At 39.1% G+C, this 22550-nt stretch overlaps 1 protein-coding gene across 4 annotated transcripts in view; it reads left to right on the top strand.

Annotated features, from left to right (window-relative positions):
- The first annotated feature begins 3741 nt into the window (after positions 1–3741).
- The window catches only part of RLIM (ring finger protein, LIM domain interacting), a 39442-nt gene continuing 20633 nt past the window's right edge, over positions 3742–22550 (top strand). Inside the window, exons 1-2 of one of the 4 annotated variants that reach the window (XM_022580877.3) lie at positions 3742–3919; positions 5747–5812. In XM_022580877.3, coding sequence (XP_022436585.1) covers positions 5795–5812 — 18 coding nt within the window. In that variant the 5' untranslated portion in view covers positions 3742–3919; positions 5747–5794. The other 3 variants (XM_022580878.3, XM_089904359.1, XM_089904360.1) reach the window with 3 other exon arrangements.

The raw sequence follows: 22550 nt of genomic DNA on the forward strand, positions 1-22550 counted from the left end.
ATGTGAATTGGTTCAGCCACTATGGAGAACAGTATGGAGGTTCCTTAAAAAACTACAAATAGAATTACCATATGACCCAGCAATCCCACTACTGGGCATATACCCTGAGAAAACCAAAATTCAAAAAGAGTCATGTACCAAAATGTTCATTGCAGCTCTATTTACAATAGCCCGGAGATGGAAACAACCTAAGCGCCCATCATCGGATGAATGGATAAAGAAGATGTGGCACATATATACAATGGAATATTACTCAGCCTTAAAAAGAAATGAAATTGAGCTATTTGTAATGAGATGGATAGACCTAGAGTCTGTCATACAGAGTGATGTAAGTCAGAAAGAAAAAGACAAATACCGTATGCTAACACATATATATGGAATTTAAGGGGAAAAAAATGTCATGAAGAACCTAGGGGTAAGACAGGAATAAAGACGCAGACCTACTGGAGAACGGACTTGAGGATATGGGGAGGGGGAAGGGTGAGCTTTGACAGGGCGAGAGAGAGTCATGGACATATACACACTAACAAACGTAGTAAGGTAGATAGCTAGGGGGAAGCAGCCGCAAGGCACAGGGATATTAGCTCGGTGCTTTGTGACAACCTGGAGGGGTGGGATAGGGAGAGTGGGAGGGAGACGCAAGAGGGAAGACATATGGGAACATATGTATATGTATAACTGATTCACTTTGTTATAAAGCAGAAACTAACACACCATTGTAAAGCAATTATACCCCAATAAAGATGTTTAAAAAAAACAAACAAACATATTTCCAGATCTAGCTACTCATTTCTAATGGCTGTGTAGGAGTCCATTATGTGGATGCACTGTATTTAACTAATTATTGTTGAATAGTTATTTTTCTGATATTTCAGTATTTCAATATTATACAACTCACTATGATTAACATCTTTGTACATTTATTACGTATAGTTTTGAAAACTTGTCCATTTATTTTCCTTAAAATAAATTTCTGTTTGTGGATTTGTTGATCAAACAATATGGATATTTAGGCTTTTGATACATGTTGCCAAATTACCTAAAAAAGGTTATATCAGTTTGTACCAGTAGCATATAAGTGTGCCCATTTCATAGTATCTTCATCAACACTTAATATTAAAAACTTTTAATCTTTGACATTCTGATAGGCAAAAAAGAGATATCACTGTTTTTATTTTTATTTCTGATTATGAGTGAGGTTGATTACTCTGATTAATATTATCATATGCTTATCAGCCAAATATTTTCTCCTTCTTTGAATTGTCTATTCATGCCCTTTGCACGTTTAATTGGGATATTTATCTTTAAAAAAAATTTATAATAGCACTTTATAGACTACAGATCTTCCTCAATTTACGATGGGGTTACGTCCCGAGAAATCCATCCTAAGTTGAAAATATCCTAAGTGGAAAATGCATTTAATACACATAACATACCAAACATCATAGTTTAGCCTAGCCTACCTTAAACATGCTCAGAAGACTTAAATTAGCCTACAGTTGAGCAAAAACATCTAACACAAAGCCTATTTTATAATAAAGTGATGAATATCTCATGTAATTTATTGAATACTGTACTGAAATACGGAATGGTTGTGTGGGTACAGAATTGCTATCAGTGTCTGGGTTGTTTACCCTCATGATGTGGCTGACTGGGAACTGCAGCTTGCTGCTGCTGCCCAGCATCACCAGAAAGTATCGTACTGCATATTGCTAGCCCAGAGAAAGATCAAAATTCAAATCTGAAGTACAGTTTCTACTGAATGAGTATCTCTTTTGCACCATAGTAAAGTCAAAAAATCGTAAGTCGAACCACGTAAACTGGGGACTGTCTGTAGTGATACTAGCCATACATGCTTATCATATGTTTATCATATGTAGCATTTTTGCCAATTTCTCATTTCTCTTTTAATTTTATTATAAATCAGTACTACCCCTTAGCTGTCATATGGAAATTATTTTTCTCAGTTTGTCATTTGTCTTTTAACTTTATTAACCTTGTGTTTTGACATTCAGAAGCTTTACTTTCATTTATGAAGTTGTATTTAACAGTAATTCCTTTTATGGACTTTGTGTCATGTTTAGAAAGTCCTTCCACCTCCCCAAGGCTATAGACATATTCACCTACATTTTCCACTTCTTTTGTGATTTTATATTTTACATTAAGCCACGTTTGCCTCAAGAATATGTCAAGGAGTGGCTAATGTTATTGCCATAATCTCAATATCTGGCTTAATAGCAATTGCAGGCCACTGAAGAACTCATTTTACACATTCTAGGTAAAAGTTCTAGTATATGACATGTAATATAAGACAAAAGCTGAGTAGAGACACAATACCAAACTCATATTCCCATACTGTCAAAAATGACAGTATCAAGCCTGTTGGAAAGTTGAACAGGGAAGTATGAGGGATATTGTTGTAACTGCTTGGAGTGAAATATATTTCTGGCTGATGAAATGGCCGTCATGCTGAGGCCGGCACTCTATCAAAAAATATTTGAGGGCCTACTATGAGCTCGCTGCGGATGTAACAGTGAACAAAACAAAAAGGTTTACTGTTCTTAAGGGGGTGGGGTAAACAAATAAATAATATATTTTCAGATGAAGTGCTCTAAAGAAAATTAAGCAGGTAAGGGGACGGGTAAGATGTTATTTCAGATAGGGTGGTTAGGGAAGTCCTCTCTGGGGAGGTGACAGTTGAGAAAAGGTAAAGTTGTAGAGGTGGGAACAAGTTTAGTTCGCTGGAATAATACTAAGAAAGCCAGTGTAGCTGGAGTGTTACCTGAAAACACAGAAAACAGAAAAATGGGGAAAAAAAAACAAACAGGGACACACCCTAAAACCGTGGCTGCTTTTCTTTAAATGTGAAAACGGGAGTTGGATGCTGGGTAGCTCATTCTCTACCTTCCTTCACGCATTACCATCTAAGAAAGGCCTTCCTTAACCGCCCTTAAATTCCAACCTTATCAGATTTTCCCACCGTTTTACAGTCACCGCCCTCTTCCAAGGATTTCAGAATTACCATCTCAGAGAGGCTACCTCTGACCACTCTTTTTAAAACTGCAATTCCCGTTTGCCCCCACCGGGCGTTCTCCCGCCCACCTCCCCCCGCTTTTTCTCCCTAGCATTTATCATCAACTATATATATGTTATACATATATATACACATATATATATATAGTAATTATTGTCCCTCCCCCAAGTAGAATATGAAGACCCACGAGAACTGGGATTTTGGTCCGCTTTAATTTCCGCTGTATCCCCAACATCTATAATAGTGCTTGACACTACAGCTGGCGCTCGATAAATGTCGAATAAACGTAGGATGCTGTATTAACCGGTCCGGACTAACTGTGTGAATCGACGTCAGGTTAGACTAGTATCGCATTTCTCACTCTGAAAAGGGTTTCCAGCAGTCAGACGATGACATCCTCCAGCTTTCAAAAATGGAAACCCAACTTTCCCACAATTCTCAGAACGCGAAATTTCTCGCCACAATTCAAAATGGCGGAGGAGGGTGGGGCCTGTCACATGGTGGGCGTCACAGCGGTTTTCCTTTTCCAGGCCGCGGCCCGCCTTGCCGCGTCGTCAGCCGGCAGCCTTCTCCTCCCACTGAGCCTTTTCAAGCAATCGCCTGGGATTGGCTACTCGGCTGGGAGTCGGGCTGCGGGGCCCGGACGCGGCATCATCACTTCCTGTTGTGGGCAAGCGTTTCCTGTCGCTGCTTGGTAACAATGGGGAAGATAATGGCTGCCTGAGCAACGTCTCCGAGCAGGCGCTGGGCTAGAGGCGGGTCTCAACCAGCGACTCATCGGAGGCGGGCTTGAGAGCGGCGGTAGGGGAGGCGCGCAGGAGCCCCGGCGGCGGCGGCGGCGGCGGCGGCCGGACCGACCGAGTCGGATCCCGACACTAAAACCGAGTAAGTGAAGCCTTGGGAATCCTGAGAAATGGATGGAGAGCGAGAGGAAGACAGCGGAGCCGCGGTTACTGCGTTCTCTCAAAATGGCCTGAGTGGCGCATCGTGGCGGAGGCTCAGCGCCGCCTCCGGACCCCAGGCGCAGGTTGCTGCGGGGGGCTCCGTGGCGTAGTCGCCGCTGCCATTTTAGTTGGGTGTATGGCCGACAGGCTCTTTGAAGAAGGGGAAGGAGGTGGGAAGTACTTCCTTTTCGTGGCCGCTCGAGCCGCGGCCGGGGCCCTCCAGAACCTTAAGAATTTTGGGGAGGCGATTTTCGAGTGTTGGCTTCAGACGTGAGAATCTTTGACCGTCTCAGGTTTTTCTCTCCTCGGTTCTCTGGAGACTTCCCTCGCGTCCTCCTCCCCCCCTCCCTTTTACATGGCGGGCTTGGGTTTAGGAAATGGGGGAAAAATCAGGCTGCTCTAAGTTAGATGCTGAGAACTTGCGGGCCTTTATATTTCCCAGGATTTGCAAAACCCCATTTTGAGCCCTTCTGCAGGGCACTATCAATTAGGCGCCCCCTGGGGCCACGATGACATCTTCCCTGAGGATCTGAGGCAAATGTGGTTTACTCCCTTGCTCGAATAACCCTGGCATATCCTTTGGCAGATATCACTGCAAGGATTCCCCCAAAAGGGAGGGAAAAGCTGTTGCGTGTTTGTTGTTTTTCCCTGGGTGAGGGTGGGAATTGGGCCAAATGATCTTGAAGTTAATTTTCGTTCAATCCGTGAGCAACCCAACCCCTCCCCCCTCAAAAAAATGCCTAAGGGTCTCGGCTTCTGCGGGCGGTACCTGCCACGTACGCCATAGCTTTAGTAACTAGTATTAACCGGTTGGGCTTCTGCTTCCTGAATACTCAGTCCCTTTTTCCCTTATGCTGATTAATTTCAAGATGGAGGAGACAGCCACGTTCCTTCCCTAGACAGTTTCACCATACTTATTCCACAGGTTAGTCCGGGATTCTGAGGACTAGCAGGCTTGTTATTTAGGTCATTCTTTAGTTTTGGGGCAGGAGGAAGCATTTATATCAGGTTGTCATCCACTGTTTGCAAGGTCCCAGAATAATTTTTTGCTGGAAATAAGGAGCCCGCATTTCCTGAATCAGAATTAACCGCAGTGGCTTTGGATGATTGAAGGAAGAAATAGACATACTATTACTAATCATTTTTTGATTCTTCTCCTTATTAAAGACAGAATACTTATATCACCCCATCAGGTACATTATGTCCGTCCTGGATGACTTGAGAGCAGGCAGGCACAGTTATCGCTCTCCCAAAATCGGTTTTCTAAGTTGTAAAAATAAAGTACCCAGGAAGACCAATCTAAATATTTTTTAGTTGGATTTTAGTATACTCTTACTGAAAAAATGTTTTTCTTTAGCCTAAGATGTCCTGATGATCTTTCATACTTTAATTACTGCCTTAGGCTAGTGTAATGTGCCAAATAAGTTTTTGGAAGTAACTGAGAATCTGAAAATAATTAATGGTCTCATGAGAAAAGGCCTATTTTAAGTAACTTTATATTAAAAGGTAGATTGGCTCTCGGCCTTTAAAGGCTATCTTATATATAACATATAAGATTCCTGGTTCCCTCTGACCTTCTCAGTCTCCCCAAATATCCTAATACTAATGTTGAGTTATGTTGGGTTGTGGTGAGTGTGTGTGTGTGTATGTATGTGTGTGTATCTGTATCTAAAATATATAGGATATGTATTGTTTTAGGATGTGTCTGTTTCAAAGAAAATGTCTATCTTATAAAAGAGGAAGAATAATGGATTCTTTTTTTTTCTAGAGCAGAGAGTGAAGAAAACTAAAATCCAGTTTATTGTATTACAATACTATGTCATATAACAGTCAGGTAATTTATTTTTTGTTGCGTCTCCTGATGATTTATGTGTAGAATGCATGTTTAAAAATATTTATTCTGTTTTGCAGGCCCTGTAATTGGATGGGCTTATTTGATATATGTTAGTTGGTCTTGGTCATTCTTCATGATCAGAATGGGTGTTTTTCACTGGGAATTCAAAAGGTAGTGTTCCTGAGTAGCTGGAACCTCATTAGTGCTGTACCTGTCAATTTTTTTCCTTTAAAATAACGTTTGAAATTTACCAGTACCTGTATGGAACAGAAAAAACAATACAGAAATTTGCTGCCTTAAATTACTGTTGGAATGAGATGGGTATAAATAAATAGTGTTTAAATGTTTATTGAATAACAAAATGAATTATCAGTAGACTGTATTACAGGAATATAATCTCATTATTTTGTGTGACATTCGATTTTTTTCCTTCAAGGTCCAAAAAGTCATAAATGATATATAATACTCTAATTGGTATTAACTCCTTTCATCATCATTGTTAAGGTAGCCACATAATTTATTGCCCTAGCCAGGATGCTTTTAAGAGCAAAAGGGACATTATTAATAATGCATCCAGGTGCAAACCTGCATTGTCCCAGGCAAACTGCGATGGGTAGTTAGCCTAAATTCATAACTAATTTGTATTGAATACTTATGTGCTAGGTCCTGTGCTTCACATGTATCATTTTGTACTCCTTACAGCAAAACTTCATGAGGATGTTACCTATTTTACAGAGGTAACTGAGACTCAAAGGAGAGATTAGGTAATTTGTCCTCAATTACATAGCTAATAAGTGGTAGAGCCCCCATTTTAACTCAGGTCTGATGCCAAAGTCACTAAGGTTTTATGTCTTTAGACCTAATTACTATCTAATTAGATTGGAAATGCAAAGAAAATGAAAGGTGGTAATTTTTAAAATCTGTAGGTTATTTGCATCAAAAACTTTTGTTAAAGGAAATTTGCTTTATGAAGCAGGTGAGACTTATTTAGCAATTACACCCTCTTTTTTGGTCTGTCAAGGTTCCTGTTTCAGCTGTTACTGCTTGTGAAAAAGTTTGATAAACTTAATTTAAAATCAGAAATGGCTTTAAGAAATAGCTTAATAATGAAGTCATCTAGAACTGTTAGGCTGATTGGATATATTCTTTCAGATTAGTGAACATGTAGTGAGGCCTTAAATAATACAGTAGATCAAATGCATTTATGGAATTATAATGTGTATATTACTTTTCCCAAAGCTCTAGCGGTTTGGGAAATAGAGCAAACCACTCACCAACCTCCTGTTCCCTTGATTTACTGTAAAGTAGATAACAAATTAGAAAGTAAAAAGTCCTCTGTCAAACCCAGACCAATCAGGTGCTAGAATTTTGGGCCACTAACTAGGGCTGGGACATGTTTTTCTTTTGTAAGTCTAATTCCTTAACATTTCTGTATAACACAGACATTTCCAAAACCATATGGCCCGTTGATTTTAAAAAGTATCCAACTTACGTGATCCTTTGACATTTTGATACCCAGTGTAAGAAAGCAGTAACACTTCTGTGTCTATTTTTCCTTCGTTATTTTTTTTTCCAACCTGGAATATGGAAGTTTCCCAGATAATCAAGCAGTTCATTTTATATGTAAAAATCTTGACAATCTTGAACAATTTGGGAATATATTTGTGAACTTGTGGTTTTGCTCTTGAAATATATACTTGATATTTTTGCTGTAGATATTCTTGTATTTTAGTGCTTCAACCCAAGGTTTTAATTTCATTAGTCATAATATCACCAACATATGTGGGAGACAAATATCTGTAGACAGTGCATGGTATATGTATGTAGATTTGTGGACCTCTTGCAATAATTTCACTACTACAGGTTGGGCTGCTATTACAGCGTTTACATGGTGATGAACGTGATACTTTCTGTGGGGGAGAGGAGATATTTGTGTTCAGTGTTTTCAGTTTTTTCTGGAATGAAAAATGGTCTCTTTCCTCTTGTTCTTCACTTGAGTGTATGAAGAAAGGATTTAACTCTAATTACAATTTTCATTTTTTATTGACCAAAGTTCCTGTTAGTGTCAATTACATCTAAGATGACCATATAGTTTATCCAAACTGGGACACTTAGGCGTGGAAGAGGGCCATATTAATAATTACTACAGGACAACAGTTGTAGACTGCTACTCTTCTGGACAGACCGGGGATATATGGTCAACTTCGTCACCATTTCTGTGTAGGAGCACTGGTTCAGGGATCACAGTTGTCAACGTGTTTGGTTCTGTAACACAGTATTGTTTTCCTCAAACAATATAGCAGTCATTTGTATTTGTGTAGATAATATTTTCTTTTTTGGTCAAGTGATTTTAATTTTAAAAATTGACTTCACTCTTTTAAATTGTTCACTTTGGTGGAAAACTTATTTCTTAAAAAGTAGTACTTTACCATGAGATATCATCTCACACCAGTCAGAATGGCCATCATCAAAAAATCTAGAAACAATAAATGCTGGAGAGGGTGTGGAGAAAAGGGAACACTCTTGCACTGCTGGTGGGAATGTGAATTGGTTCAGCCACTATGGAGAACAGTATGGAGGTTCCTTAAAAAACTACAAATAGAGCTACCATATGACCCAGCAATCCCACTACTGGGCATATACCCTGAGAAAACCAAAATTCAAAAAGAGTCATGTACCAAAATGTTCATTGCAGCTCTATTTACAATAGCCCGGAGATGGAAACAACCTAAGTGCCCATCATCGGATGAATGGATAAAGAAGATGTGGCACATATATACAATGGAATATTACTCAGCCATAAAAAGAAACGAAATTGAGCTATTTCTAATGAGGTGGATAGACCTAGAGTCTGTCATACAGAGTGAAGTAAGTCAGAAAGAAAAAGACAAATACTGTATGCTAACACATATATATGGAATTTAAGGGAAAAAATGTCATGAACCTAGGGGTAAGACAGGAATAAAGACGCAGACCTACTGGAGAACGGACTTGAGGATATGGGGAGGGGGAAGGGTGAGCTGTGACAGGACGAGAGAGAGTCATGGACATATACACACTACCAAACGTAAGGTAGATAGCTAGTGGGAAGCAGCTGCATGGCACAGGGATATTGGCTTGGTGCTTTGTGACAGCCTGGAGGGGTGGGATAGGGAGGGCGGGAGACGCAAGAGGGAAGAGATAAGGGAACATATGTATATGTATAACTGATTCACTTTGTTATAAAGCAGAAACTAACACACCATTGTAAAGCAATTATATCCCAATAAAGATGTTAAAAAAAAAAAGTAGTACTTTACCAATTAACACCAAAATTGCCAGTAATCAGTGACTTTTACATTAATAACTTAAAAATAAACACATGAATCTTTTGGGTTTTTGAGTCATTTTTTGACTTCTTGAGAATAATGAGAAGTCAGAATTGAGTTAGTGTGAATAAGACCAAATTCTAATTTAGTGGCGTAGCTTGATAATAAAAGAGCATGAATTGGGTTGAACTGGGTAATTGAAGATTAAATTCACTGTCTAAAGTACTTGAGTGAATTGAAATGTCATTATAATGGTTTCTTTTTTTGACTAACTTGATCCTGTGAATTGGCAGCATTTGGCTTGGTCTCCATCCTTTGATTTGTTGACATTGTTAATATTTTTCGGTTTAACTGTTTTAGAGGGTTGTTGTAAATCAGAATTATTTGTGAGCTGCAGACTTCCTGCCAAGAGATTAGACACATGCTGAATCCTTTTTTTCCTGCTGTCCTTTTCAAGTGGTAGAGGTAGAAGAATATAAACCAGGCTAAGCTAACATTGCCATGCAGATATTTTATAATCCCATTTTGCGCTAGTAGTATCAGCAGTGGTGGAGGCCTTAGTAGCATCCTCTGATAGGCCAGTAATGGAAGTGATCAGCAAATTGTGTGGGTGGTGAGAGGTACCGTGCAATAAGTAAAGGCAGTGAAATATAAACCCTGCCCTGTTTTTTAAAGAGGAATGCTTTATGTTTCTTTAAAAAAAAATAAGATAGTCATAAAAAGAGACAAGTGTATGAGTGAAATAGCAGTAAGAAAAGCACAGCTTCTAAGCTTACATCCTAGTTATTCATGTTGTTTCTTAAGCTTTATTTTTCTGACTTAGTATTGTAATGTGATGCAGGTTATATCTTATTCATAGTCACAGATTCATAGAATTGGAAAGGTATCTTGTAGATAGCTTAATCCAGTACTCTAATATTGATGGAGATCCTGAGACACAAAAGGTTAAATAAATTGGCCAAATTTACAGTTACTGTTACAGCCAAGACTAGAACCTAGTATCCTGTCTTTTTCCATTTTCACAGAGCTGAATTCCACCCTGCTACTCATAGAATAAAAAAAGCTATCTGGTAATCAACCTTTGATTTGCTACAAATGCTGTAAAATTTTAATGAAACATTCTATATAGGAACAATTCCCAACACTTTTGTATATAACTACATATACGATGGTATTTTATTTTCATGACCTCAGATTCAGCAGTTCTTTGTGATTTGACCTTTTTTTGTTTTTAACTATATTGAGTATTTTTCGTTTTGGTGATGATACTATTGAGCTGACATTTTCATTATTCACAAGGCTTGCATGTCATTAATTCTCATCTACTCTGAGGTTCTTAATGAAGAAGCTCTGTTGCAAACACAATAATGTTTGCCCTTCTCTTTTCAGTATGACACATTTTTATGTTGGTACCTATGATTTTTTTTAATTGGCATGTTGTGCTTTAGAACACTATCGAGTTTTGGAGCTTGTATGAACACATCCAAAAGGTGACGATGCTCAAGGTATAATACTTTAGTAGTTGGTTGGTATTAGGTTACCCTGATTCCTCCCTCCCACCAGACCTTTTTGGTTTTTTGTTGTTGTTTTTGTTTCTTGGGTTTTTTTTGTTGTTGTTTGGGGTTTTTTGGCGGTATGCGGGCCTCTCACCGTTGTGGCCTCTCTCATTGTGGAGCACAGGCTCCGGACGCGCAGGTTCAGTGGCTATGGCTCACGGGCCTAGCCACTCCACAGCATGTGGGATCTTCCTGGACCAGGGCACGAACCCGTGTCCCCTGCATCGGCAGGCAGACTCTCAACCACTGCACCACCAGGGAAGCCCTACCTTTTTGTTTTTAAAAAGAGATTATTTCTTCCAGACTTAATAGATGTGGCTTATTTTAAAACTGATATTCACACAGGCATTTGAATTCCAGAATTCAGTTTTTTAAGTCTGTTGTTTTGTTAACCATATATTTTAGTGCCTTAAATCTTAATTGATGCAGTATGTCCATTGAATATAGTATGCGTGTACTAATACTTAGCACCAGGTCTTCTGACCCATTAGTACTGAGCAGTATGTTTTCTATGGTTTTGTTTGTTTGTTTTTTGTTTTTTTTTTTGGCGGTACACGGGCCTCTCACTGTTGTGGCCTCTGCCGTTGCAGAGCACAGGCTCCGGACGCGCAGGCTCAGCGGCCATGGCTCACGGGCCCAGCCGCTCCACGGCATGTGGAATCTTCCCGGACCAGGGCATGAACCCGTGTCCCCTGCGTTGGAGGCAGACTCCCAACCACTGTGCCACCAGGGAAGCCCGCTTGCTGTTATTTTTGATATTATACATTCCTCCCTATTTTGTAATGTATAGTCAATTCTCATTATTCTTGTAGATATTTTCTATAAACTCACCATAAGCACTGAATTAATGAGTACTGAACCCCAGCCCCTAGGGGAAATATGCGCGCACACACACACACACACACACACACAGTGGTAAGTAGACAGATATGTATGTATACAAATATCGCACATAGATTATGATCTTAAATTGTAAAATCAATTCTTGGTAGTTTCCATTTTCTTTACAGTATTTTTTTGTGTGTGTGTGGCACACGGGCCTCTCACTGTTGTGGCCTCTCCTGTTGTGGAGCACAGGCTCTGGATGCGCAGGCTCAGCGGCCATGGCTCACGGGCCCAGCCGCTCCGCGGCATGTGGGATCTTCCCGGACCGGGGCACGAACCCGTGTCCCCTGTATTGGCAGGCGGACTCTCAACCACTGCGCCACCAGGGAAGCCCCTGAACAGTATGTTTTAAGTGACTTTTTGCCCTAACGTTATAACAAAATTAAATTTTTTAAAGATTGGCATACGTGGATTAGGAGAATTAAATGAAATACTTTTAGCAGTGGTTAGAAACATAGTAACCTGCATAATTTTTATTAATATATGATAATGACTGTAGGAGAATTGGAGATCACTAAAAATGCTTTAAAATTCTCAAGGTGAATAAAATCTGCTTTAAACTCCCTAGTTACAGAATAAATCTCAGGTTTGGTTTTCTTGCTGGCTTTTCCTCCCTGGAATTAAATTTACCTGACACAGTCATACATGTGTTGACCAAATGAGTAGTTTTTCAAATGACTGGGCAAATTTTCTAATTTGGCTGTTTGTGTTCCAGGAATGGATTTGGATATATTGGCACACAGTACTCTGAAAGAAATAAGAGTAATAAAACATATTATTTATCCGAGGGGCAACTCTATTTAAAACGAAAATACTAAAAGTTGACTTACTTAAAAATAAGCCCTGCTGGGTTCAGACTGCTTATAAAAGGTGTTTTGTCATTTTGGAAGTTTTCATACCGGAAATGAACATGGTCTCAAAAGCTCACAGTGAGGTTGAATACATTGGACATGCCTATTGGGACTGAAGGAATATATTTATTTAGTTTATAGTCTTGTATACTACAAAGCTACAGTAATCAAGACAGTATGGTACTGGCACAAAAACAGAAAAATAGATCAATGCAGCAGGATAGAAAGCCCAGAGATGAACCCAAACACATATGGTCACCTTATCTTTGATAAAGGAGGCAGGAATATACAGTGGAGAAAGGACAGCCTCTTCAATAAGTGGTGCTTGGAGAACTGGACAGGTACATGTAAAAGTATGAGATTAGATCACTCCCTAACACCATACACAAAAATAAGCTCAAAATGGATTAAAGACCTAAATGTAAGGCCAGAAACTATCAAACTCTTAGAGGAAAACATAGGCAGAACACTCTGACATAAATCACAGCAAGATCCTTTTTGACTCACCTCCTAGAGAAATGGAAATAAAAACAAAAATAAACAAATGGGACCTAATGAAACTTCAAAGCTTTTGCACAGCAAAGGAAACCATAAACAAGACTAAAAGACAACCCTCAGAATGGGAGAAGATATTTACAAATGAAGCAACTGACAAAGGATTAATCTCCAGAATTTACAAGCAGCTCATGCAGCTCAATAACAAACAAACAACCCAATCCAAAAATGGGCAGAAGACCTAAATTTCTCCAAAGAAGACATTTCTCCAAAGAAGATATACAGACTGCCAACAAACACATGAAAGAATGCTCAACATCATTAATCATTAGAGAAATGCAAATCAAAACTACCATGAGATATCATCTCACACCAGTCAGAATGGCCATCACCAAAAAATCTAGAAACAATAAATGCTGGAGAGGGTGTGGACAAAAGGGAACACTCTTGCACTGCTGGTGGGACTGTGAATTGGTACAGCCACTATGGAGAACAGTATGGAGGTTCCTTAAAAAACTACAAATAGAGCTACCATATGACCCAGCAATCCCACTACTGGGCATATACCCTGAGAAAACCAAAATTCAAAAAGAGTCATGTACCAAAATGTTCATTGCAGCTCTATTTACAATAGCCCGGAGATGGAAACAACCTAAGTGTCCATCATCGGATGAATGGATAAAGAAGATATGGCACATATATACAATGGAATATTACTCAGCCATAAAAAGAAACGAAATTGAGCTATTTGTAATGAGGTGGATAGACCTAGAGTCTGTCATACAGAGTGATGTAAGTCAGAAAGAGAAAGACAAATACCGTATGCTAACACATATATGGAATTTAAGGGAAAAAATGTCATGAAGAACCTAGGGGTAAGACAGGACACAGAACTACTAGAGGACGTACTTGAGTATATGGGGAGGGGGAAGGGTAAGCTGTGACAAAGCGAGAGAGAGGCATGGACCTATATACACTACCAAATGTAAGGTAGAGAGCTAGTGGGAAGTAGCCGCATAGCACAGGGAGATAAGCTCCGTGCTTTGTGACCGCTTGGAGGGGTGGGATAGGGAGGGTGGGAGGGCGGGAGACGCAAGAGGGAAGAGATAAGGGAACATATGTATATGTATAACTGATTCACTTTGTTATAAAGCGGAAACTAACACACCATTGTAAAGCAATTATAGTCTAATAAAGATGTAAAAATAAATAAAATAAAAATAAGCCCTGCTGGGTTAAGCCTGCTTATAAAAGGTGTTTTGTCATTTTGGAAGTTTTCATACCGGAAATGAGCATGGTCTCAATAGCTCATAGTGAGGTTGAATACATTGGACATGCCTATTGGGACTGAAGGAATGTATTTATTTAAAGTTTATAGTCTTGTATACTACAAAGCTACAGTAATCAAGACAGTATGGTACTGGCACAAAAACAGAAAGACAGATCAATGGAACAGGATAAAAAGCCCAGAGATAAACCCACACACATATGGTCACCTTATCTTTGATAAAGGAGGCAGGAATGTACAGTGGAGAAAGGACAGCCTCTTCATTAAGTGGTGCTGGGACAACTGGACAGGTATGTGTAAAAGTATGAGATTAGATCACTCCCTAACACCGTACACAAAAATAAGCTCAAAATGGATTAAAGACCTAAATGTAAGGCCAGAAACTATCAAACTCTTAGAGGAAAACATAGGCAGAACACTCTGACATAAATCACAGCAAGATCCTTTTTGACCCACCTCCTAGAGAAATGGAAATAAAAACAAAAATAAATGGGACCTAATGAAACTTCAAAGCTTTTGCGCAGCAAAGGAAACCATAAACAAGACCAAAAGACAACCCTCAGAATGGGAGAAGATATTTGCAAATGAAGCAACTGACAAAGGATTAATCTCCAAAATTTACAAGCAGCTCATGCAGCTCAGTAACAAACAACCCAATCCAAAAATGGGCAAAAGACCTAAATTTCTCCAAAGAAGACATTTCTCCAAAGAAGATATACAGACTGCCAACAAACACATGAAAGAATGCTCAACATCATTAATCATTAGAGAAATGCAAATCAAAACTACCATGAGATATCATCTCACACCAGTCAGAATGGCCATCACCAAAAAATCTAGAAACAATAAATGCTGGAGAGGGTGTGGACAAAAGGGAACACTCTTGCACTGCTGGTGGGACTGTGAATTGGTACAGCCACTATGGAGAACAGTATGGAGGTTCCTTAAAAAACTACAAATAGAGCTACCATATGACCCAGCAATCCCACTACTGGGCATATACCCTGAGAAAACCAAAATTCAAAAAGAGTCATGTACCAAAATGTTCATTGCAGCTCTATTTACAATAGCCAGGACATGGAAGCAACCTAAGTGTCCATCATCGGATGAATGGATAAAGAAGATATGGCACATATATACAATGGAATATTACTCAGCCATAAAAAGAAACGAAATTGAGCTATTTGTAATGAGGTGGATAGACCTAGAGTCTGTCATACAGAGTGAAGTAAGTCAGAAAGAGAAAGACACATACCGTATGCTAACACATATATATGGAATTTAAGGGGAAAAAAATGTCATGAAGAACCTAGGGGTAAGACAGGAATAAAGACACAGACCTACTGGAGATCGGAGTTGAGGATATGGGGGGGGAAGGGTGAGCTGTGACAAAGCAAGAGAGAGGCATGGACATACATACACTACCAAACTTAAGGTAGAGAGCTAGTGGGAAGCAGCCGCATAGCACAGGGAGATCAGCTCCATGCTTTGTGACCGCCTGGAGGGGTGGGATAGGGAGGGTGGAGGGTGGGAGACACAGGAGGGAAGAGATGTGGGAGCATGTGTGTATGTGTAACTGGTTCACTTTGTTGTAGAGCAGGAGCTAACACACCATTGTAAAGCAACTGTACTCCAATAAAGATGTGGAAAAAAATAAAAGCAAACAATATGAAAAAAAATAAAGTTTATAGTCTTGGCATATATTGGGAGGCAGTTGTCCATTTAGTGAAAAGTTGACTGGATTTGGAATCAGGAGGCCTGGCTTTAATTACTGGCTCTTTCCACGTAGTAAGCACATGGCCTTTGGTAAATCACTTTCTCTGTCTGTGCTTCTGTTTTTTATCTGTAAAATAGATTTGGTGATTCCTACTTCATAGGATTGTTGTAAGGCTTCATTGAAATATAGGTGAAAGGGCTGTATGAATAGGATGGTAAGTATTGCTTATAACTAGGAAGAGACCTAAGTGATTTAAGAACAATTACACATTTGTTCTCTTGTTTTATTGGTAAGCTTTCCCAGAAATATTTAAGTTTAAAAATGGCTGATGCTAACCGTATACTCAATCCAAAATTTCTGACTTGTGGACATGAATATTATAACTGAGTATAAGGTAACTAAATAAAAAGATTTAAAATCTTCTCTTTTATGATGATAGAAGGAGCCCAGGGGAGGGGGACGGTGGGGATTCTTTTTTTCTCTTACATACATAAGTTAAACTGGAAATGTACCACAGTGTTTTTCACCACAGAGTAGAATCTACAGACCCATTTTATTAACATAATTCTTAACTGATCTTTTCACACCAAAATGGAGAGAGATCTGTATTTCATCATTTGGACTGCAGTCTCCTGACATCTTTGGCATACTTTAACCTTTAAAATGTTAGTTTTCACTTACCAAACAATAGTGACATTACATCTGTCGGGCTGAACTGAACTTGTGGTTTAGAATTATTACATTTTTTTCATTTTTATACCACTTAGGTAGTGAAGGGACTGCTTAAAATGAGACCAGGTTCATTTGGGTGTATGTTAGTAAGATGATTTTACAAGGCATTTGAGGGCATTGCTTACATTCAGGATTTTCTTTTCTTTGAAGATGTATTGATAATTACTTCTAGTCTGGGGGACCTCGGCAGGTGTTACAGCCGTAACTCACCCCTTAAATGTCCATACAGGGTAGAGATGTCTTGCCAGTGCTGGAATCTCTTGACCACCACTCCCAACCTAGGGAAAGTGCAGAATGAGGCAGAAAGAATGAAGGCTTTGGGCAAAAGTAGGGGAGCAAATTGGCTTTTTCTCTCCCTGTGCCCTAATCAACTACAAGAAACAGACTGCATTTTAAATGGAAACCTATACCTTAGCAAAAACATTGTGTTCTGTTTAATGAAGCCTTGCCAGTTTGGTTGCAATTTTGAAATAAATGAGTGCGTTGCAGGGATGCCATGTGGGGAAAATATTTTCCTTTATTTTCTCTGGTGTAGGCAGGGGGAAAGGAGAGCAGCGTGTTATTATGGAAGTAATAGTAATTTGGATTTGTTCACATGTTGCTTTGTGAGTGTGTCTCGTTGCTAAAACTTTGAATTAAAAAGTAAAATTAAACCAAAATAAAAATCCTTCTTGAATAGAATAAAGCAGCCTCTAAACTCATCAGGTGGGAGCTATTTAGGATTTAACAGTCTGTAAAATCACAGTGTTTGGGAGGGTTTTGAATGGAGGTATGACTTTTTTGACTCTAGTTTCCATGTAGGAAATGTTAGAAATTCTAGAATGTCAAGAGTGAACTTGAAGATCAGTGAGTGTAGGAAAGAATCATCTATTCCATGTGTTTTTGTAGAGTATTATTTTATTTTTGAAAAATGTAAAGGAGATGCATAAATAGTGGGTTTATAGAGCATAAACTATACATTGAGAACACTTTAAAGCTCTTTCCATATGTGGGGTTGCTGTCTTACAAACAGATTCTTTAAAGCTGCACTGTCCAATATGGTAACCTCTAAGCACATGTGGCTACTGGACACTTGAAATGTCACTAATTAACTGGAACTGAACTTTTAAGTTTCTTTAATTTTAATTAAGCTAAATAAAAAACTGAAAGTGTAAATTTTTTCCATTAAACACAACTTTGTTGTTTCATTAGGACTACATTTCACTTTAATGAAGGTTTAGCATCCATCTTGAGATGTGCTGTAAGTGTAAATTACACACCAGATTTCTGAGACTTAGAATTTTTAAAAAATATAAAACATCTCGCTAATTTTTGTATTGATAACATGTTGAAATGATATTTTGGTTATGTTGGGTAAATAAGATATTAATAAAATTAATATTTCAAAAATATAAAAAGACCATGTAAGGCAGGAAGTGACACTAGTGGTACAGACAAATGCTGTGTGCAAAGATGGATGAAAAAATTGATAGCTGAGATAGTAATAGCTTCTTAGGTGATAAGATTTCATTAAACATTGAGGCGTGAGGGAAATGGGGAAAGACTAAGCGGGGGCTGAAGGAACAGCATTAGTAGAAGTGTGAAGGTAGTAAAGCGCAAAGTGTGTTGGAGGGAGGGGATGGGGCAATATAAGTGGACTGGTCTTACCAAGAAAACATTATAACAAAATTGTGCCACTGGGAATGTGTGGCTTAGTATGACCCTAGGCCCAGAATAGAAAACCAAGGGGCTCTCCATCCTTAATGACATTTTAGTCCAAAGGGTCTTTTGAAATCAGTCTGTTCAAACTCCCACCTAATAAGGACAAACTCCCACCTAATATCTAGCCTCTGCTTGAATATTTCCAGAGATTGGTAATAGCTTGCTTCAAGAGACTGGTTACATCTCCACTTTTAGACAATCTTATTTGCTAGACTATTAAAAGACAGAATTATCTGCTTCCATATTTCTTCAACTCTTGGCCCTAGTTTGACCCTATGATTCTGCTCTCTTTCATGTTATAACTCCAAATATTTGAAGATGGTAATCATGTCCATTTTTAGTCTTGTCTTCAGGCTAGACATCTCCAAGTAATTCAACCATTTCTTTTCTTTTCTTTTCTTTTCTTTTAAGTTATTTTCTTTGGCTGCGTCAGGTCTTAGTTGCAGCATGCGGGGTGTTCGTCACAGCGTGCAGGATCTTCCTTGCGGTGAGGGCTCTTTGTTGTGGCACGCGGGTTCCAGAGCACGTGGGCTCTCTCGCTGAGGAGTGTGAGCTCAGTAGTCGTGGCATGCGGCGTTAGTTGCCCTGCGGCATGTGGGATCTTAGTTCCCTGGCCAGGGATCGAGCCCACTTTCCCTGCATTGGAAGGCAGATTCTTTACCACTGGACCACCAGGGAAGTCCCTCAACCGTTTCTTTTATGGTATTCCCTGGCTTCTCACCATCTTGGTCACTCTAGATACTTTCTTGTGTTTGTCAATGTCCTTTTGGAGGTATTTTAAACGTTTCAAATACTCCGCATGTAGTCTGAAGTGCAAGTTGCATTGGCACTGTTACCTACTTTTATCTGAACACTATGGCCTGGGAAAACAACATGTGACTCTTAGGTTTCTTAGCAGCCAGGTCAAACGGTCTTTTTATTGAGCTTTTGTTAACTAAAAACTTCAGGTCTTCATGTGAACTCACCAAGACAGGTTTTTTTCCCCTATTCTGTAATCTTTTTTTTTAAATATATTTATTTTTGGCTGTGTTGGGTCTTCGTTGCTGCATGCAGTCTTTCTCTAGTTGTGGCGAACGGGGCAGGGGGCTACTCTTCATTGCGGTGCACGGGCTTCTCATTGCAGTGGCTTCTCGTTGTGGTGCAAGGGCTTCAGTAGTTGCGTCACGCGGGCTCAGTAGTTGTGGCACGCGGGCTTAGTTGCTCTGCGGCATGTGGGATCTTCCCGGACCAGGGATTGAACCTGTGTCCCCTGCATTGGCAGGTGGATTCTTAACCGCTGCGCCACAGGGAAGCCCCCCTATTCTGTACTCTTACTATGATTACTTCAGCTTGCTAACCCTTAAAGTGTTTAAGGTAGCACATTTATCATCATTTTGTTGATTTCAGCTCATCTTCACAGCCCAGAGAATTCAGAATATTTTTTATCATATACATCTTCATTACTAACTCCCAGCTTTGAGTTGTCTGTAGATTTGTTTAGCATGTCTTTGACATGGTTCTTTTAAAAATGCTAAAGACAGGGCTGTTTGCAGGTTAACATTGCTCCATAATCTTTGAGAGTGTTATTTAACAACTGTGAATCTGTTAAATTGTATTGTCATCAAGCTCCTTGCTACTCAGACTGATCAGCATCATCAGCATCACTTGGAGGCTTATTTAAAATGCATGCTCTCAGGCCTCACCCCCAACCTACTGAATCAGAATCTGTATTTTTACAAGATTTCCATATGATTCGTTTGTATGCTGAAGTTTGAGAAGCACTGATCTAGTCCACATTTCTCCATAACGATAGGATGCAAAACCTTTTCAGACTCTGTACAGAAACCAAGCTAGACTAGTCGGCAGTATTATCCTGATGCCCCTATCAAAGAGTTTCTCAACCCTGACTGCACAATGGAATTACCTGTGGAATTTTTAAAATATCACTGTCTAGTTCGCCCCAGAGAAAGCTCCCCCAGGTGATTTTCATGTGAGAATCTTGTAAAGCAAGTTGTATGTGAAAGAAAACTATAAGCAAATGAGGTTAATTTGGCAGTGAATTCCACTTCTGGTAAACATATTTCTTCTACGTGTTTGCAATATATCTGATAGTCTATTGCAGAATTTCCCCCTAGGTTTCTCGTCAGATTTTGCTGTGCTATAGCTTATAGATGTCACTTTCTTTGAAGATTACATCATCTAGCATCTCTCCTGTTCTCTGTGATTTCTCAAAGATTATCATTGGAAATATTGCAGTTTTGGCTCTTGATTCTCTCTGAGATATTTGGTTTTTTCCACTACTTCCAGTTGGAAGATGATTCTCCGTGTTGAATAAAATAGAAGTTGAGTGCCTCTACCTACCATCTTCTGTTAATATACCAACGCCCCCCCACACACGTTTAGTACAAGACTCCATTCTTCTTTCAGATTTTGTTTTTCAAAGCCATTTTAAAAAATCTTTCCTGTACTTCTGAAAGTTTCTGTTTCTTGTGGGCTTTAACCTCCCTGGCACTATTCTTAAGACTTTGTGCCATGCTTGTAACAGTCCTTGGTATGTGAGTTTTCTGTTATCTTTGGTTCATGTCCTGCAAATGTCAGAACTTATCAGATGTTTTTCCCTTCTTTGAAAGCTTTACATTTTTAAAGCCTTTCAGCCCTACTGAGTTGTATATTTATTTTTAATTTTATTCATTTTTTTATACGGCAGGCTCTTATTAGTTATCCATTTTATACATATTACTGTATATATATCAATCCCAATCTCCCGGTTCATCACACCACCACCACCCCCCGCCACTTTCCCCCCTTGGTGTCCATACGTTTGTTCTCTGCATCTGTGTCTCTATTTCTGCCCTGCAAACCGGTTCATCTGTACCATTTTTCTAGGTTCCACATATATGCATTAATATACGATATTTGTTTTTCTCTTTCTGATTTCGCTCTGTGTGACAGTCTCTAGATCCATCAACGTCTCTACAAATAGCCCAATTTTATTCCTTTTTAGGGCTGAGTAATGTTGTATTGTATATGTGTGCCACATCTTTATCCATTTGTCTGTCGATGGGCATTTACGTTGCTTCCATGACCTGGCTATTGTAAATAGTGCTGCAGTGAACATTGGGGTGCATGTATCTTTTAGAATTATGGTTTTCTCTGGGTATATGCCCAGTAGTGGGATTGTTGGGTCATATGGTAATGCTATTTTTAGTTTTTTAAGGCACGTCCATACTGTTCTCCATAGTGGCTGTATCAATTTACATTCCCACCAACAGTGTAAGAGGGTTCCATTTCCTCCCCACCCTCTCCAGCATTTGTTGTTTGTAGATTTTCTCATCGTGCCCATTCTAACTGGTGTGAGGTGATACCTCATTATAGTTTTGACTTGCATTTCTCTAATTAGTGATGTTGAGCAGCTTTTCATGTGCTTCTTGGCCATCTGTATGTCTTCTTTGGAGAAATGTCTATTTAGGTCTTCTGCCCATATTTTGATTGGGTTGTTTGTTTTTTTTAATATTGAGCTACATGAGCTGTTTATACGTTTCAGAGATTAATCCTTTGTCCATTGATTCGTTTGCAAATATTTTCTCCCATTCCGAGGGTTGTCTTTTCATCTTGTTTGTAGTTTTCTTTGATGTGCAAAAACTTTTAAGTTTCATTAGGTCCCATTTGTTTATTTGTTTTTATTTCCATTAGGAGGTGGATCAAAAATGACCTTGCTATGATTTATGTCAAAGAGTGTTCTATCCTGTGTTTTCCTCTAAGAGTTTTATAGTGTCCAGTCTTACATTTATGTCTCAAATCCATTTTGAGTTTATTTTTGTGTATGGTGTTAGGGAGTGTTGTAATTTCATTCTTTTACATGTAGCTGTCCAGTTTTCCCAGCACCACTTTTTGAAGAGACTGTCTTCTCCATTGTATATCCTTGCCTCCTTTGTCATAGCTTAGCTGGCCATAGGTGCATGGGTTTATCTCTGGGCTTTCTATCCTGTTCCATTGATCTATATTTCTGGTTTTGTGCCAGTACCATATTGTCTTGATTACTGTAGCTTTGTAGTATAGTCTAAAGTCAGGGAGTCTGATTTCCCCAAGCTCTGTTTTTATCCCTCAAGACTGCTTTGGCTCTTCGGGGTCTTTTGTGTCTCCATACAAATTTTAAGATTTTTTGTTCTAGTTCTGTCAAAAATGCCATTGGTAGTTTGATAGGGTTTACATTGAATCTGTAGATT

This window comes from Delphinapterus leucas, chromosome X (assembly GCF_059928025.1).
Source record: "Delphinapterus leucas isolate spDelLeu-1000000601 "Yukka" chromosome X, BTC_Dleu_Yukka2, whole genome shotgun sequence".
Lineage (NCBI taxonomy): Eukaryota > Metazoa > Chordata > Mammalia > Artiodactyla > Monodontidae > Delphinapterus > Delphinapterus leucas.